General features: G+C 39.9%; 5 protein-coding genes across 6 annotated transcripts; 3 read left to right on the top strand and 2 right to left on the bottom strand.

Moving 5' to 3' along the window:
* Nucleotides 1-527: 527 nt before the first annotated feature.
* LOC129584620 (glyoxalase domain-containing protein 4-like) lies at nt 528-2,887 on the top strand. Of its 2 annotated transcripts, XM_055476855.1 has the most exons (11): nt 528-610; nt 671-777; nt 843-892; nt 1,058-1,178; nt 1,287-1,431; nt 1,593-1,643; nt 1,707-1,789; nt 1,855-1,941; nt 2,174-2,287; nt 2,353-2,439; nt 2,535-2,887. In XM_055476855.1, the coding sequence occupies exons 2-11, from the start codon at nt 694-696 to the stop codon at nt 2,577-2,579; spliced, it is 867 nt and encodes a 288-aa protein (XP_055332830.1). In that variant the 5' UTR covers nt 528-610; nt 671-693; the 3' UTR covers nt 2,580-2,887. The 2 variants fall into 2 exon arrangements, with proteins under 2 accessions (XP_055332830.1, XP_055332829.1); XM_055476854.1 differs by having other exon boundaries at nt 542-777; nt 2,535-2,885.
* Nucleotides 2,484-3,774, bottom strand: LOC129584621 (uncharacterized). The gene is made up of 4 exons (XM_055476856.1): nt 3,517-3,774; nt 3,201-3,383; nt 2,962-3,116; nt 2,484-2,838 (listed from the first exon to the last, which is right to left on the bottom strand). The coding sequence occupies exons 1-4, from the start codon at nt 3,596-3,598 to the stop codon at nt 2,689-2,691; spliced, it is 570 nt and encodes a 189-aa protein (XP_055332831.1). The 5' UTR covers nt 3,599-3,774; the 3' UTR covers nt 2,484-2,688.
* A 369-nt stretch (nt 3,775-4,143) lies between these two features.
* On the bottom strand, nt 4,144-5,809 carry LOC129584479 (LYR motif containing protein 1-like). The gene is made up of 4 exons (XM_055476649.1): nt 5,470-5,809; nt 5,286-5,397; nt 4,996-5,056; nt 4,144-4,781 (listed from the first exon to the last, which is right to left on the bottom strand). Exons 1-4 carry the CDS (start codon nt 5,520-5,522, stop codon nt 4,642-4,644), a joined length of 366 nt encoding a protein of 121 aa, XP_055332624.1. The 5' UTR covers nt 5,523-5,809; the 3' UTR covers nt 4,144-4,641.
* A 92-nt stretch (nt 5,810-5,901) lies between these two features.
* Nucleotides 5,902-11,392, top strand: LOC129584478 (ER membrane protein complex subunit 1-like). Its single transcript, XM_055476648.1, has 20 exons — nt 5,902-6,199; nt 6,262-6,401; nt 6,454-6,519; nt 6,591-6,693; nt 6,779-6,831; nt 7,163-7,238; nt 7,318-7,479; nt 7,572-7,698; nt 7,774-7,977; nt 8,069-8,164; nt 8,402-8,603; nt 8,657-8,844; nt 8,998-9,153; nt 9,249-9,533; nt 9,616-9,811; nt 10,034-10,146; nt 10,207-10,417; nt 10,485-10,569; nt 10,815-10,963; nt 11,044-11,392. The coding sequence occupies exons 1-20, from the start codon at nt 6,090-6,092 to the stop codon at nt 11,202-11,204; spliced, it is 2,883 nt and encodes a 960-aa protein (XP_055332623.1). The 5' UTR covers nt 5,902-6,089; the 3' UTR covers nt 11,205-11,392.
* A 239-nt stretch (nt 11,393-11,631) lies between these two features.
* On the top strand, nt 11,632-12,777 carry LOC129584798 (uncharacterized). The gene is made up of 3 exons (XM_055477118.1): nt 11,632-12,112; nt 12,234-12,437; nt 12,573-12,777. Exons 1-3 carry the CDS (start codon nt 11,675-11,677, stop codon nt 12,624-12,626), a joined length of 696 nt encoding a protein of 231 aa, XP_055333093.1. The 5' UTR covers nt 11,632-11,674; the 3' UTR covers nt 12,627-12,777.
* The last annotated feature ends 3,076 nt before the right edge of the window (nt 12,778-15,853 follow it).

Below are 15,853 nucleotides of genomic sequence, written 5' to 3'. Positions count from 1 at the left end.
GAAATTTTCAAATGAAAGAACTTAAAATTATAGCTAGTGCAGAGTCTGGAGACCGTATGCGCGGTGTCAACTTGTAAGGCAATAATATTATTTTAACACACTGCGATTCCCTGCAACAGAAGTACTTCTACAGCTTCCCTTTGACCATCAGAAATACCAACACACTTCCATGTTGTTGTAACCATTAAAATTTAAAACCATTGCTTTGAATACGTAAATCTATAAACATAAATATGACTTAAGTTTAAAACTACAGCCGCAAAATAAGATATTATGGCCATTTACGGGTAATTAATTACTTGCATTAATTATGCGGCAGTGAGTCCAGTGAGTGCACTCGTCCAGTGACCAATGTTCAAATGTCACCCCGACAGAAAAGAAACCAGCCGGTTGGCGATTAGAGTAGCTCAGTGGGAAGGCGAAATTGGTGTTATAAATGTGTATTAAATTAATAATGCGTGCGCTAACAGCCAACCGCCCAGAACAGCGACCGCTTTCGCAAATTCAAAACAACAAGTTTGTTGAAAATTTAAAAATTTTTTGCAACTGCACACTGCACTGTGAAATATATATTTTTCGTTTTCAATCATCCTTGTTTTTCGATGGAATGGTACTCATTTTCTCTGATACTAAATTTTTCGATCTTTAGTTCAGGATTGTCGTTTTGCAGCAGACGGTAGAGTCCTGCGTAGAATGGTTCGTCCGCTGCATTACGTCTTGAAAACGACCGATCGAGCTGCAAGTGTGCAGTTCCTGAAGGACGTCCTTCTGATGAAGGTAAGTATACCCTTCGACGCCCATCAAATGGCCCACTAGTTTGACTTAATGTGGCCGCTTTTTAGGTTTTGAGGCACGAAGAATTTTCTGAAGGATGCCAAGCTACTTGTAACGGGTAGGATTACTGTGAAGCTGTGTTTTGATTACTTTTCGATGTTTCCATCATCCATGATAGTGAATTATGTGATACGTAATGTGTATCACAAATGTAAACGAATAATGTATTGTTTAACTGCTTGTACTATTACGTATTGATGGATACCGTACCGTTTATTTGAAGTCCATTCCAAGGAAGATGGAGCAAAACTATGATCGGTTATGGAGCAGAGGATGAGCATTTTGTTTTGGAGCTCGTGTATAACTACGGAATTGAGAGTTATTCAACGGGAAATGATTTACAGGTACGTGATTGGTCAGGAATGTGGTTGATTGAAGCGAAACCATGATAAGTGCGCACTTGATATCTGAGTGTTAATCACACAAAAAACACACGAGTCTGTCGATTGCAGAAGATTACAATCCGTTCCAGCCCAGTGAAAGAACGTATTGTCGAAAAAGACATCGCTTTCGTGACGATGCATGACGGGGCTATTTTGGTTACGTCACCGGTCAATCCGGAAACCAAATTTGAAGTTCATGATGGATCCATCCCAGGTTTGTTTTGGATGTATAAAAAAAATCGAAAAAATTGGACCTTGCACTGGACTTCCCAATGGTGCTAATGCATACCCACCTATATGTGGGTGCACACACCTTTATAAAGGCCTGCATTGCCGGCATCACGTACTGTAGCTTCATGGCAGTTTTCTTTACAGACCCCATACAAAAAGTTACTTTGAGCTCATCCAATCTGCAACGCACTAAGAGTATGTAGATCAGTGAAACCATATTATTGATGGGTTCTGCATGTTTCACGTGGTTATTTTCAGCCTTTTGGCATGGAGCGTTGAAGATGAACATTGTGGAAGATAAGGAACACTACGTTATATTCGACTATCCAGAGGCAGCCAAAGTAAACCCACAGCTTTTCTATAAAGCTGATATGGCGCACGTTTTACATAACCAGAAACGATTCAGTTTCAGTTGGAATTTGTACTGCTTCCTAGCTCTGTGGAGTATGGATCGTCTCAAGGCCGGACAGCATTTTCTTGTCTCACTGAACAGGTTAGCGCAAAAGAATTTTTTCAGGGTTGGTTTTCAAATGCAAATAAAAGTCCTAAAATAGAAGCAGTCGCTGTGATTTGGGAAACCGTATCATTTTCAGAACTTAAGTTGGACCTAGGATACTGCCTAAAAATTCTCTGCAGCAGTCGAGCAAAAATCTTTCATATCTCCGCTGAATGTGAAAGTATCAAATTGAAAAGAGTTTTTCGAAGCTTGTTGCTCTCATGTTTAGCTAAGGGATATTCAGCGTACAACAGTAGTACACGGGTTCAAAATAAAAACCCCGCTAGTGAATCTGGACACCCCGGATAAAGCATCTGTCCAAGTTGTCATCCTTCTGGATCCGGTCAGTCCATCTGTTAAGACAGACAGAATTGAGGCGTTTACTTATCGCTTGCTTTTGTAAAACAGGATGGTCATGAAATATGCTTTGTCGCGGATGAAGATTTTCGGAAGTTGTCAACATTTGATCCCGAGGCGGAAAATTCTCTCCAACAGGTCTGTACTATGTACTTCAGGTACAAACATAAGATGGACACTGGTTAGCAGAAGTGTTTTCTGAAATTGTTTTCTGACCAGTTTGGTTTTTTTAGGCACTGGACGAGCATAAAACACGACTGGGAAAAGCGATACATTAAAACTCAAGCGCGTTCGGTACTTCTGTAGCGCCGAACTAATTGCAGTTTTATGTATGATGTTTTTATACTCGTTATTAATCGTTCGGTGATTGACGGTTCTGTGATTTTTTTATAGTTCCACTTTCTCGGGTTTCTTTTTTTCTTTGCTTTCTTTGCTGGGCTTGTTTCCCTTTTCGGCTTTTGGTACAATCTGATCACCCTGTTGCTCAAACACAATTTTACCATCTCCTTCTGGTTTCAAGACGTGATCCGCTTGAATCTGAAAGATAATAATTTTATGATATCCGAATTCAGTAGCAATTTTATCTGGAATTTTGTATTAGCGCGCCTTTTTGATTTATCACTTATAGTTCACACTTTTAATCATATTTTATAGTGTTACCTTATCACGGAGATTTTCTGCCGGTGAATCCTTAATACCCTTGCAAACACCTGATATTTGAAAACAAACGGCGGCTTCCAGTTCATGCAGCGTAACTTTCGAGTTGGCCTCGAAATGCTGAATTAAGGACTTCTGAATTTCTTTTTTATGAGCATCTGCAGAAACATAAGCAATATTAATTTAGCTGCTAGGATATAAAAAATTACCATAGTATCCACGTGTTTCAGAATTTAGCTTACCCAGTAATTCGTTGCAGGCACGCACCATTTTAGGCGGGCTGTACACATATTTTACGAGGTTCTCCAAAGTACATATTTTCTCTAGAAGTCTCGGAACTCGCGCCGAATATGCACCGGAAGCCGGCTTGCTTAATTTTTCATGCAGTTCAGAAATAACACCATGGCATCCTTCGCAGGAAAGGGCTGAAAAACCACTTCGTAACAAATTTGCTGGAATTGTAAAATTACAAGTAGCACGGATTTGCATACGTATATTTGATCTGATTGATTTCTAATAAAAGCAGAATTTAGGTTTTGATGTGCTAGTGATACTCACGAGTAGGTTTTAATGCTTCAGTCGTCTCCAAGAACAGACTGGCCACGACTAATGCCGCCGATATGCCGAGTAAGGATGTCATTTTGTCGTTACAGTTTTGTGACAGGCAATAAATTTAACTATACGACTACGAGTAAATAATTAATTTTGTAATAAGTATAATGCTAAAGAACTATCAGTCAAGTACCTGCAACGTGCACTCGAAAACGGTTATCGAATTAAACTTTGCAAACTTAAGTACCGTAAAATTTTAAACACTGTTGAATCCATTAAACCGCCGACGTAGAGATGCACTTCGTACGAGCATATCAGTTCAACTTCTCCTGCACGTTCACTGATTAGTGTTATCACATTTCGTTATACCGAATGGATGTAGCGTTTGCTGACTGTGTACCTGCACTAGTATCGAGCGACAAACCGTAACTGTTATCGCTAGTTCAAAAATGCAAAAAATATTACTATACAAGTATACATAACCCTCACAGTTAAGTGCAAGTAATGTAATTGTAATTTGTAAGCAGTCGGCAGGCCCAAAGATGTCGAAGCAAAGGCAAGTCGAAGAAGAGAAAAAATCAACCTTTATCAAATCGCGTCCAGAGGCAAAAACTTCGCTTTTTAGTAAATTTTAAGAGTATGTTATCACTTATCAGTGTAAACTCTACTGCAGATTGTTTACAGAAATATGTTAACATTGAAAACAATAAAGTGCGTCATTATAACGTGCGCACAGACGCTGAATTGAAAACGCAATCCCAAACTGACCGACATCTGATCTTGTTAAACATTGGTACAAGGTTGGCAGTTTTCAGTCTGTAATGTCGCGCGCCGTTGGTAAATCAGGCTAACACTAACCGGTGGCAGATTAATCACACGTACTAAGAGCAATGAGCAACATCTGCAATTGTTCGCACATACGATCTAATAACAAGTTTTAAAAAAAATGTCAAGCTGCCCAATTGGTTAAGCAAGAACACACTTCTAAAAAACGCATGCCAAACCGGTGTACAATAAAACAAGTGCCCAAATCTCACACAGCCATACAGGTCTTTGCATTACCGGGACGACACCTTTGCAGCAGCAGCAGATAGCAGAAATATAAATCCTATCAATCCTAATTCCTGGAAGTCACGGTTTGTGATAGGACTTCAAATGAGTCGGAAGCGAATGCTGACGGCGTTGCTCAGATCCTTGACGGCCCTTCCCTGCAGCCATGGTAAAGGGAGGAACATTGGTCATCCGCGGATAGGGATTCTTGTAATGCCGCGCTACAGTAGGTAAAGTAGCCACTATTTCACCTGCTTCACAACTAATACTCGGCTTAAACGATGCAGAATTATGAGCAAAACGAAATTTACGAAACCGAAACAGATCAGGGGAACAATTTTTCTCTCGAAAAATAAATTTTCAGCCTTGTATTATCCTTCCCTTAAAAGTCGGCTCTAATGCTTCAGTTCAACTGCAAACTTAAACGACTCTTACCCATCTCCAAGCGAGCTTCGGCTTCCAGAACCCTCTCCTCAATCTCCTGCTCCGTCTTTAGCTAAATTTAATAAAGAAAAGCGGAACACATTATAAGTGCTTTATTATCTGACCCAATATTATTCCTGCATCTTGCGCAGGCATGAATGCGCATATACTATTGGGTATACGAGTATAGCAGATAAATAGCACTCGTAGAAATATACACCATAAACGAATTAGCAGTAATGATCCAGCAGGCGCATCACATTCAGCACAAAATAAGAAGGTGTGAAACCAGGTTTCCTTACATGCGCATTCTCACGAAACAGCCTTCGGGTTTCTTCCGCAATGTATTGTCGCTCGTCGGCAGTATTTTTTGCATCCACAGCTTGCCAAGCACGTCCAAGTCGGATGAAATCCCTGCTTCCCAGCACATCGTGCAAATACAGTACCAGTGCAGCCGAAAAGTGCAATCGATATCACGCTACTGACCGATATAGGGCCTTCACACGATGCCTCAATTGCACGTTCGCATGGACACTCATCCTACGGTATGTTCCTAAAGATAGATTAATCCGAAGGCCTAGTCGCTAAGTATTCTATCTTCAGGCGATTTCAAAAGTCGGTTTCATCAATTATCACCGATGGAGATATGAACACCCGAGTCCTGACACCAGTAATGGCCAACTACATTTCCACAATCTCATCCATACGATGAACGCAAACCGTTGATTTTAAGGCAAAAGCAAAAACTGGAGATTGAAGAGAACAAAACTGGAAAAAATTGCAGGGAAAATAATAATACGTACTGCTAAATGTGTGCCCATCTATAACTACGAAAACACAAGCATAGCAGCCACAGACGGTATAGACAATCCGCACCCCGAAAGTGGTCGAGATGCGACGGCGACGCTCTAAATTGACAGGCTGGACTCATCTACTTTTCACTTCTCGTTTAAGTCCAAGTCCAACGCGGATTTCCTACTTATTTAAACTATCATTTTTGGAAAACTTGGGAAGTGTTAATAAACCTGTTGTTACTTTCCTTCAGAGTGTTGTGAGAGCTGCTTGCACAGTCCCATAGCGTCTGAGGGATGGAATAATGATACACCATGCATCCATTAGTGAAACAGTGTACTTTGCTAATTTATTGCATAATTCTGTGCTCCGTTCTGCAAGTCATCCAGGCTCTTCATGAAGATCAAGTTGGTCTTTATGACTGGTTAGTGGACAAATTCAGGATAATACGCACAATATCTACTGGAAATTGCGCATTTTCGGTAGGAGTCTGCAGTTCGTCGGGAGACCTGTAGAAGTACTGTTGTCGTCCAAGAGCTCTTCTGCTACATCCCCCAAAACGCTGGCATTCGTTTATACCGAGCAGAATGTTCTAGCTGCTGTGGACTTGAAGTTTGGAGAAATTGGTAAATTTTTTATTCTGCGTTTTTGCTTGACGTAGTCTACGGCGTTTTTTAGCATGGCGGCAGGTGTTCGAGCGCAGTGAAAATCCGAGCATCGCGTCGGCTTTCCTGACAGACGAAGGTAGGCCGTAAACTCGGGTAACTCTTTAAAAAAATGTGCCGCAGAGGTGCAGTGTAGTTGTTGCTTTGCAGAGATTTGCGTTATTATCGGCCAGGGGAATATTTTGAGGTGTTTTGACCAAGTTTCGGGAGGTTTTAAATGGGAAAGAGCACTGGGAGGAAAAGGAACCGATAAGTACTGTACTCGTACTATATATTTTCAGTGGTTAGCTACTGAAGTGCGTTATGGGCGTTACCTAACGGGCGGAGTGGTTTTTCAGTGTGGCATGTGCTTCACTTGGAAGAGCGACCGGTGATGGTTCTACAAGCAGCCGTAAGTTGTATATGACTATTATTTTGTCTATACCGGAAGATATATTTTTTCCGTTTTTAATGTTTAATTTTGAAATTTTAATAAACTGGGTGTAATTTGAATTTTTCGTGGTGAAGCCTTCTGAGTAATTGGAAACAATGAAGCACTAATGCAGAATTTTTCTTTAATCATGATTCATGATGAAGAAATTTTATATTTTTAAAAGTAAAGATAAAGAAATAATTTCATTGTTGCTTATCTTATTATGATTATCTTATTATATGATTTTCTTATTTTGGCTTGTATCGTGTTTTTCACGCTATGATGTTTTGCACTGTATCTTCTCTCATAGGAATTATTTGTGCGGCCGGGGAAAAAGTGCTCAGTTTCAACTCAAAACTTGGAAATCAGTTGTGGGAATCGAAAGAGTAAGCGAACAAGCTGGCGGTAGAAATACTATGCATAACAAACACTTTTGCACCGTATGTTGCATGATTTTGATTGTAGTGTCAAAAGCCAAAAGAAGTTCATTAGTTTTCGAGCATCTGAAGTGTTAGTTGCCAGCCTGGATGAAAACAAAATCAGTGTGCGAAGATATTCGCCGCAAAATGGGGAACTTAAGGAAAACAGTTTTGAGAAAGCAGCCATAGTTAATCCGGCAACAACAAAGTAAGAAGTACTATATTAGCATAAGTGTGAAATGAAAAAATGGTAATAACTCAGGGATGCGATGCGGTTGAAAGTAATTTTCTTTTTTGTAGATGTGTTTTGGCACAGCCTGATACTCAGGCTGCGTACTTTTTGGTATGCGTTGACGGGATATCACAGCGGGCATTCACATTTAGTACAAGTGGACCTGATCGGTCGCAACAACTATCCACATTCGAGGTTTGCTTTACACTGATTTTTTTGTCAGAGGAAAATCACTGACAAAAAGCATCTTCTGAGTTTTTCCGGTTGCAGGAAATGGGAACTTATGCGCAGGGAGAAGAATTGTCAATACGGCACCATACGGGAGAATACTTCAGCGTACTATCTGGAAAGGAGTCGTTCTTATTTCAGCTGCAGATCGATGGAAAATTGTTACTATCGGCAAAACTCCCTAACTCTAAGGTTGATATGTGCGCTTCTAAAGAGTTTGTATCACTACAGAGAACGGAAGGAAATGTAAGTATGGTGGTGTATCCTGTACAGTTCCATGGAAAATGATTTATCGTGGGTATGCGGCTTACAATCAGTGCACCGGTCGCTTTTGCAGGTTGAGCTGCGTTCCGCATCTGCTGGCTCTAATGCAGAAAAATTCAGTCTTGTTTCGAGCGTGCCATTTCCTCGGTCTTTTGGGAATATCAAACAGGTAATACCCAGATCTTACTGTAGTCATTTGAGTTCATATAAAAGTAATTGGTTGGAAGATAGAACTTTTCGCTTCTGATCAAATCAGAAAAAAGCAACCGCTAACGGAGCATTCATACCTCCGAAATTTGGGAATTTATTATTGTGATAGTATGATAGATCTGTTTAACACTTCACGTTGTGCAGTTGCAAATATCATATAGACGTGTCCAATGTTTTACTTTAACGACTATTCCAGGTGCGGGTTATTCCCGGTAAAGAAGACTGCTCAAAATCGTCCGTTATCTTTTGGACAAGTGGCGACGTTTTTGGGCTGATCTCACAAGGAAAACTACTGTGGAAGCGGGAAGAAGGGTTGGCTTACCTGCAGTCGACTGCTATTGTGGACTTACCTGTTTCTGATATTGAAGCCTTGGTTGAAGAGGAATTCGAAGAGAAAGGTGAGATTAATTGAATTTCTGGAATGCTTTTGTTGATGTTTGATGTTTTTCAGGCACTTTCCTTCTGAGATTCGCCAAGCGACTTGTGGCGCAGGCCCTGCAGCTGAAAAAGCTAGTCGAATTAGGTGTGAACTCCCTTGTTAAGGGACTGCGAACGGGGCAGTTTTTTGAGAAAGAACACTTGGAACGCGATTACTTTAATACCCATAAAATTATCGTGGGTGTCAATGATCGTGGAAAGGTACAGTCAAGGCAATAGGTAGATCGTCTTAGGCAGCTATTTTTGTTTTTCGAACAAAGTGGCATGAACTTAAATAGACATTTACTACCTAGGTGCTTGCGTGCATTTATGCTGATAAAACCTTCGTTTATGTTGATAAAAGCTTTTTTATAGGTTTACGGCTTGGACAGTCATAATGGAGATGTTGTGTATTCGATGATAATCGAAGATTTTGTAAAACCGGTCAATCATAAAGTCGCTTTTTATCTTCAACGGGCTGGTGCTCATGCACCTTTTGCTAGTCAAGCGGTGATTATTGGAGCGGATAAGGTACATGGGTTTCCTTGCGAACATGCATTTGCCTAACTTGTCAGAAACGTTTTTGTTCAAGTGATTTATTTGGGTATTTATTTTTACTTTTTTAGAAATCTGGTAATGGGCTGATGTACTTCTTTGATTGTATTACCGGGGAAGAGCTGCAAAAGCCTCTACAACTTAACCGTCCTGTTTTGCAAACTGGTTTAATTCCCGTGATGACCAGCAACCATCTGGAAGCTGTTTTTGTACTGGACACCGATTATAATGTTAATATATATCCTAGCCTAAATATACCTGAACTGAAAGATTTTGTGACCAAATCACTGACCATATTCGATGCGGATATGAAAAGCGGGATCGTACGCGGGTTTCGAGTGATACAATCGGATCAGGTGTGTGAATATAATATTGCAGATGTCAGTTGGTGAATTGTACAAAATATTTATCTTGCCTTTGTAACGCAACTGTGTACAGGGATTCAAAGCGCGCGAAATGTGGACCAACACACTGACGGCTGAGGGAGAGTCGGTGGTATCGGTTACTCCCAAACGACCGCACGATAATGTTTATTCGCAGGGAAAAGTGTTAGCTGATCGCCGCGTATTGTACAAATATATTAATCCCAACCTGGTTTCGGTTGCTGTCCAAGGAACAGATGAGGCCAAAAAGCGTAAGAGCTGTGGTTCATGTAATAAATAATATGCTGATAAATACTTGGTAAGTAAAATCTGCTTTTTCGTAATTCTAGTTGTATACTTTTTCGTAATTCTTTGTTGTAATTCTAGTTGTTGTAGTTGTAGCTGTATTTTGGTTGTATCCAGGCTATTTTGATTTTATAGTGTCTTCTGTTATTTTTTTTACTTTTTTTAGTGTCTTGTGTTATTTTTTTTAGCATATGTGAAAATCGTGGCCCTGGATGGCATAACAGGTCGTGTCGCTGCCAGTCTCGTTCAACGACGCGCCCGATCACCAGTTAATGTCGTGCATTCCGAAAACTGGATAATGGTAAAAGTTTCGTCCGTGCTTATTGTGACATCTTCTTTTCGAATGTTTGTATATTTGCAGTATTCATACTGGAACGAAAAATCTCGTTCTAGTGAACTAGGCGTGGTGGAATTGTACCGTGGATTTGATAAACCGAATAAAACATATTTTAGCTCATTGGAATCTTTTGGTAAACCAGAGGCCATTGCGTCGGCTTTTCGATTACCGGGTTTCGTTAACGACATGCAGGAGACGGTTACGGCTGGAGGAATTACGCATAAGAATCTTATTTGTAAATAAGCCCTGTATATCTATGTATATCTCTCTTGTGCACACATCTTTAATAAGTTTATTTTTAGTGGGACTGGCATCCGGATCACTGCTGCAAATACCAAAAGTGTTACTAGATCCCAGGAGGCCTTTGTTTCCATCTGCAGCAGAAAGGTTGGTTCGTTTAGATGTCTAATACTTCCGTTACACACGGCCGTTCGCTCATAATTTTTTTCAGCGTTTTAGTTCTTGCATTGGTTTTATAATTGTTTGACTTTTGTTGTTAATGTTTTAGGTTTTGGTTTGACTATTCTTTTAAAGTTTTCTCTTTGTGGTTGTTGTATGTAATAAATTAATCGTTTAGGTTTGTATTTACTGATGTACCAACATGCCTAGTTTGAAGTTAACTCCTTTTACAGGGAAGAGGGTTTAGTTCCGTACGCCCCAGAATTGCCTTACATGACGGAACACGTAATAAATTATTATAAAAAAGTCCACAACATTCGCGGAATTCAAACCGGGATTGCTGGATTAGAGTCCATATCTTTGGTGTTTGCGTTTGGTCTTGGTAAGTATTTTCTGAGTTATTAGAAAAAAGTTTTGTGCAACTTTGTGCTTTTGAAATTCAGTTTGGTTTATGTTTTTCAGATCTTTATTTTACCCGGGTAATGCCGTCAGCATTATTTGATGTTTTGAGTGATAGTTTTGATTACTGGATTCTGTCTGTGGTGATGCTTGTCATGACCATTGCGTCCGTTATTGTTCGTAATCTGGCCAATGCCAAAGCGCTGCGCTTAGCATGGAAATAGGTTTTTCCATTGTTTTTTCTTTGTTTTTATTTGAACGTCTGCTATAAAAGTTTTTTTTACCAAAGACGAGGCATTTCTGTCAAACTTGAATAAGGCTGGTGCTGTTGTGGAGTTTGGGTTCAACTCAGTTGAGCTAAATAACCGTGTTTTTAAATGTCGGGAGATATAAAAAAATTTCACAAAATAAGCGTAAAACTTCTGTAATTGTAGCTTGTACATGTTATAAGTATTGTACGCGCATTTTTGCAATCGTGGGCACAAAAGTCTGAAGAAGCGAATACGCATCGAATTGACATCACGCGCATTGTTTAGTTGCTTCGATGTTAGTTATTGCCACCAGCTAGCTATCCGGAAGTTGAAAATGAAATGATCACCCAGTAAAGCAATATTGAAATAACATTTCGTGAAGTCTGTAAGGCTTGTTAAAAGTTGCTTATGTCCGTTTGACGAACAACATCCGATTCGCAGTGATGCCGGCTACACATACTAGCCCGTTGATTGCAATAATTGTCACTACGGTAGTAGTTTTTTCGTTAATTATCTTCGAATGCAGTCTCACCTGGGGCTTATCATTTCGAGGGAGGGCTACAGTGAAACCGCAATATTTGATCAGTTTAAACTGCAGCAACGAGACATTGCTAGCGAAGATCGACTGTCCGTGCGCCTTGATCGGCCAAAAGTGCTACCAGGCCGGTTCAGTCTGCTATGGACCGAACAACCGGACTTCCGGTGACTTTGGCAACGGCAGTCCAAAACGTGGGGTTTGTGGATGCCGAGCACCCAGCGTGCGCAGACTGACCATATGCACGAATATTTTTCGAATTGATATCACAGCGGGACTGACCAGCGCGGCAACGGTGGATGGATGTCTCTGTGCGTATTCAACAATTCCCGGACTTTCTATGAAGGTTAGTTGTGAAGCGCTCATATGTTCCTGCCGCTCAGGATGCGTGGGAAATTTTCGCATACGTCGCAGATTCATAAATCGAATCAGTCAGCTTGTATCAATGACTTCTCTGACGGATTTAGAATTATTTTGGGATTCTACCAATACAATTCTTGTTGGCTGTCGTCAATGGGACAAATAACGACCTGACGCCGTACATCAACATCGACTTCAGTACGCTGGAATTGTACGTTGAGCCTTTCATGCCAGCCGTTAACACCACCCAATACTATTCCGTGTTCGGCATCGATGCCACAAATCACAGCAGCAACACGCTAATTTTTTCGGTAAATTGATCATATTCATACGGCATTAATTGAAAAATTTGTTATAAAAAAAACAGTGACTTAGGAATTTATTTTTGTACTAGATGTGGAGCACGTCGCTATTTTTTTGGAATTAATTGCTGTTCTTTCTTACAGGTTAACTTCGTTGTTCCTGTATTAAGCACGTTATGTCCAGCGTGTACATCTTGACCTTCGTCAATGTTGGCATTACGGATCGAATTTTTTGTTACATTCAGAAGTAAAAAAAGGTTTACTACTACAGTGTTATGTTTCGTGCAATTTTATTATACCTTTATGAACTTCTCTAAAATAAGTTATGTGCTGGATCACTTCCTTTAATCAGCGCTTAAAATCATAAATGATCACGCGTGCTTGAAAGGATGCTGGTTAATGCGAAGAATATCATTTACGTCAGGTATTACATTTAAAACACTGAACACTTGTCCTGCACAGCCAGCTCTTCGCATATGAGTCAAATATTTCATGCAACTTGTACTAGACGAACTTGTTTGCTTTTTCCTGCCTAAATGTTGAAAGTTGACATAGCGTTGGCTGGTAAACCAAATAAGGCCGGCGCGCTATTTATTCAAGGACGGACCAAGTGTAACCCAAGTCCGCAACAGATCTTCCACATTTAGGTCGCCACAAGAGTGACACTTGCCTACTGTAGCAAAATCCATACGAAATTAGATTCAATATACGCGCCAGTTATTATATCCTATACCCAAAGATTTCTGGAACAATAGACTGCATTTCAATATGCTGATTACCCGGTGCATCACTTTACTGGAGCCAACCATAAGAAACGACATACATACTGTATACTCGTATGCAAGTACAGTATCTGCATTTGATTTTGCTGAACCCTAATAGTCGATCAAACGGTGTCCCGGTGTTGAAAGTTGAAATATGTTAACGCTTAATTAAAACAATCATGAAGTCCCACCGACTGCCAGTTTAAAAAACGTGACAGCATTTTATGCAGATACATGCATTTATAAATACTCGTACGAAAAATAAATATGCAATCTAAACAACAGTTGAAACAAAGAAAAGATTCACCGATATATACGCGTGCTGCCGGTCGTTCCAGTTAATTACATAAAACAACCATGAACTTCAGATTTTATTATGCATTGTTATATTCGACAATGCACTGGTTTAAGTCGACATAAAAGCAATGGGCTTGGTTGCAATGTGTCCATACAGATATATAGTGTTCTAACCCAAAAAGTTATAGTACGAGTAGTGCAAGGTACAGTATTTGCATTGTTTGTATCGAAATAAACTTGCACTTTGTCGGTTGACAATTTGTCAACCGAAAAAACTAATTTTTTTTAAATTAAAAATCGTTGTCGCTAATTAGTTGCACAAAACTATAAGCCACCAGCGAAATATTTATTACGCTTATATATAGTTAATAAAATAACCACAATCGTCTTGCAATCCCATCCAGTACTATGGTCATTAGCTTGCAAATGGCGAAAGTTATTGTTACTGCCATTTATTTATAGCGATAGATATATTTCACAGCGTTTGCCTATGATCCATCTGGTGAAACATTAGTGACAATACTCGGTGACAGTTGCTGTATACTTTACCACTTTTCGTAATTTGTCATATTTGCTGATTGGACTTAAATAACATCACATCGTAGAGTAAATGTAAATTTATCGCGAAATAAATACAGCAGGTTCTCTTTATTTACACGGGTGCAGTTTCACAAGCCATTACGCTGATGACGCCCATGCACCATGAAAACCTGATAAAACAGCTTTTTTTGAAAAGTGTTCGTGTGATTTAAATATTTAAGTATAACTTAGCTTTTATAATGATATCGATTTATTTATGTTGCGAATGAATGCCTCCAGAAACGTTTTAATGACGACAAGTATTATTCTGGGACAATACGCTGCCACGAAGGCAGTTGTCATTAGTGAATGATTCCTTTTTTCCAATCAAAAGATTGTACTGGTTTAAAGTAGCTTTGAAATTTTTTGTACATAATACATAGATGCTAAAATTGTTTGAAAATTTGGTATTCTGAATAGCTCTAAATGTTGTCATACATACCAGGATTTATCTATATAATTGTAGAATTTGAAAGTAATGCATAAACATAACACGTAAATTCGTTATCAAACCAACAACGAAATTATTCGAGTAGTTGTACTTCATTTTGGGTGTTTTTGGGTGGACTTGCGGTTCTGGGCATTCCCGGAGCGTGAGAAATGTTTATTAGACAGTGTACGCAATAAGGTACATGTACAAAGCATGCAATTAGAGCGTGCTGGAGTTTTAGAATCGCATTTTTGCAGGAGATACCGATAAAATACAGATAAAGTAAATATTGCAAATTGTATTAGCGTACTTAGACAGCGTACAACGGCGGCCAACAACGACGGCGGAAGACAAGCACGCCGAATATAACCGCTGAACACACATTACGACCATTTAGAGCGGCGATGCAGGTACTCTGGTTTAGCGATAGATAACTTGCATAATCAGCGAAGGAGAAGCGCACCGCGTACCACTACGACGCTGCTCAACATATGTCTCATATGCCCAAACCACCGGAAAAATTCCCTAAAAATTTGGATTTGAATACCAGGAGCTGATTCAGTTATAAGTGTTGCGCAAAATACTGTAAGGTGGATGATCGGCATAACGAAATCACCGGAAAATGTGTGTGTTTGCCATGCGAGGATTTGGATGCAAATTAGAGACCTGCAAGCCGGACAGTCAGCTAGCTATATTTGCTATAGGTGCGTCCTTGAAAGTCTTATATCCGTCTGTGTACCGATCTTATTTAACACAAATTCTAAACTATTGTGACATATATATCTCTCCATAGTAGTGCTTACAAACGGCTCGCAGCACCCAAGGATAGGAAGGTAATCATTTATGTCGGCACTTAAAAACCATTCCAACATTATTGTAACCGTTGCGAATCTACGCGTTGCAGCAGCGCCTGTGTTTTAGTGATGTGATAGTTGTCTGGTGTTGATCAACTTCGGTAACGCATTCCCTCTTTGGTGGCCGGCAAAGTGAGAGAGATATGGGATATATTGAAACATACATAACGCTGTATCCAACAAATAAATATAATATCGCGCGTTCATATTCCCGTCGTCCCACTGCTTGATAAGCCGACATTTTCGCTACGCTCTCTCTATGGATTTGGATACCATTAGCATGGACCGCACGGAGTGGTAAGCCAAGACTCATTGGTTAAACGTAATAAGATACAATGTCAACACTCCTTACCTGAATTATTTGAATTTCATCGAGGGAGAAAACATTTGCCTGCGTCCATCTCTGTATATGGAAGGATGTGCTGTGTGTATGCGGGAATAAGGAAGCGTCGACCAGTGCAACATGTGTGTACACTGTACATATGTGTATATATGTGTATG

Source organism: Paramacrobiotus metropolitanus, unplaced genomic scaffold (assembly GCF_019649055.1).
Source record: "Paramacrobiotus metropolitanus isolate TYO unplaced genomic scaffold, Prichtersi_v1.0 Parri_scaffold0000014, whole genome shotgun sequence".
Classification (NCBI taxonomy): Eukaryota; Metazoa; Tardigrada; class Eutardigrada; order Parachela; family Macrobiotidae; genus Paramacrobiotus; species Paramacrobiotus metropolitanus.
Note: the sequence above shows the minus strand (reverse complement) of the source record. Positions and strands in the feature narration are given on the sequence as shown.

Excerpts from the sequence above, each read along its gene's own strand:
- LOC129584620 (XM_055476855.1), top strand. The coding sequence starts at position 694 with ATGGTTCGTCCGCTGCATTACGTCTTGAAAACGACCGATCGAGCTGCA. Across the intron at positions 778-842 it reads AGGACGTCCTTCTGATGAAG|GTTTTGAGGCACGAAGAATT; the intron begins GTAAGTATACCC and ends GCCGCTTTTTAG. Across the intron at positions 1,790-1,854 it reads ACTATCCAGAGGCAGCCAAA|TTTCAGTTGGAATTTGTACT; the intron begins GTAAACCCACAG and ends GAAACGATTCAG.
- LOC129584621 (XM_055476856.1), bottom strand. The coding sequence starts at position 3,598 with ATGACATCCTTACTCGGCATATCGGCGGCATTAGTCGTGGCCAGTCTG. Across the intron at positions 3,384-3,516 it reads TGAAGCATTAAAACCTACTC|CCCTTTCCTGCGAAGGATGC; the intron begins GTGAGTATCACT and ends GTGGTTTTTCAG. Across the intron at positions 2,839-2,961 it reads CAGAAAATCTCCGTGATAAG|ATTCAAGCGGATCACGTCTT; the intron begins GTAACACTATAA and ends ATTATCTTTCAG.
- LOC129584479 (XM_055476649.1), bottom strand. The coding sequence starts at position 5,522 with ATGAGTGTCCATGCGAACGTGCAATTGAGGCATCGTGTGAAGGCCCTA. Across the intron at positions 5,398-5,469 it reads CGTGTGAAGGCCCTATATCG|GGATTTCATCCGACTTGGAC; the intron begins GTCAGTAGCGTG and ends GCTGGGAAGCAG. Across the intron at positions 4,782-4,995 it reads CGAAGCTCGCTTGGAGATGG|CGCGGCATTACAAGAATCCC; the intron begins GTAAGAGTCGTT and ends TACCTACTGTAG.
- LOC129584478 (XM_055476648.1), top strand. The coding sequence starts at position 6,090 with ATGCATCCATTAGTGAAACAGTGTACTTTGCTAATTTATTGCATAATT. Across the intron at positions 8,165-8,401 it reads CTTTTGGGAATATCAAACAG|GTGCGGGTTATTCCCGGTAA; the intron begins GTAATACCCAGA and ends CGACTATTCCAG. Across the intron at positions 8,604-8,656 it reads AGAGGAATTCGAAGAGAAAG|GCACTTTCCTTCTGAGATTC; the intron begins GTGAGATTAATT and ends GATGTTTTTCAG.
- LOC129584798 (XM_055477118.1), top strand. The coding sequence starts at position 11,675 with ATGCCGGCTACACATACTAGCCCGTTGATTGCAATAATTGTCACTACG. Across the intron at positions 12,113-12,233 it reads TTCCCGGACTTTCTATGAAG|AATTATTTTGGGATTCTACC; the intron begins GTTAGTTGTGAA and ends TGACGGATTTAG. Across the intron at positions 12,438-12,572 it reads GCAACACGCTAATTTTTTCG|GTTAACTTCGTTGTTCCTGT; the intron begins GTAAATTGATCA and ends TCTTTCTTACAG.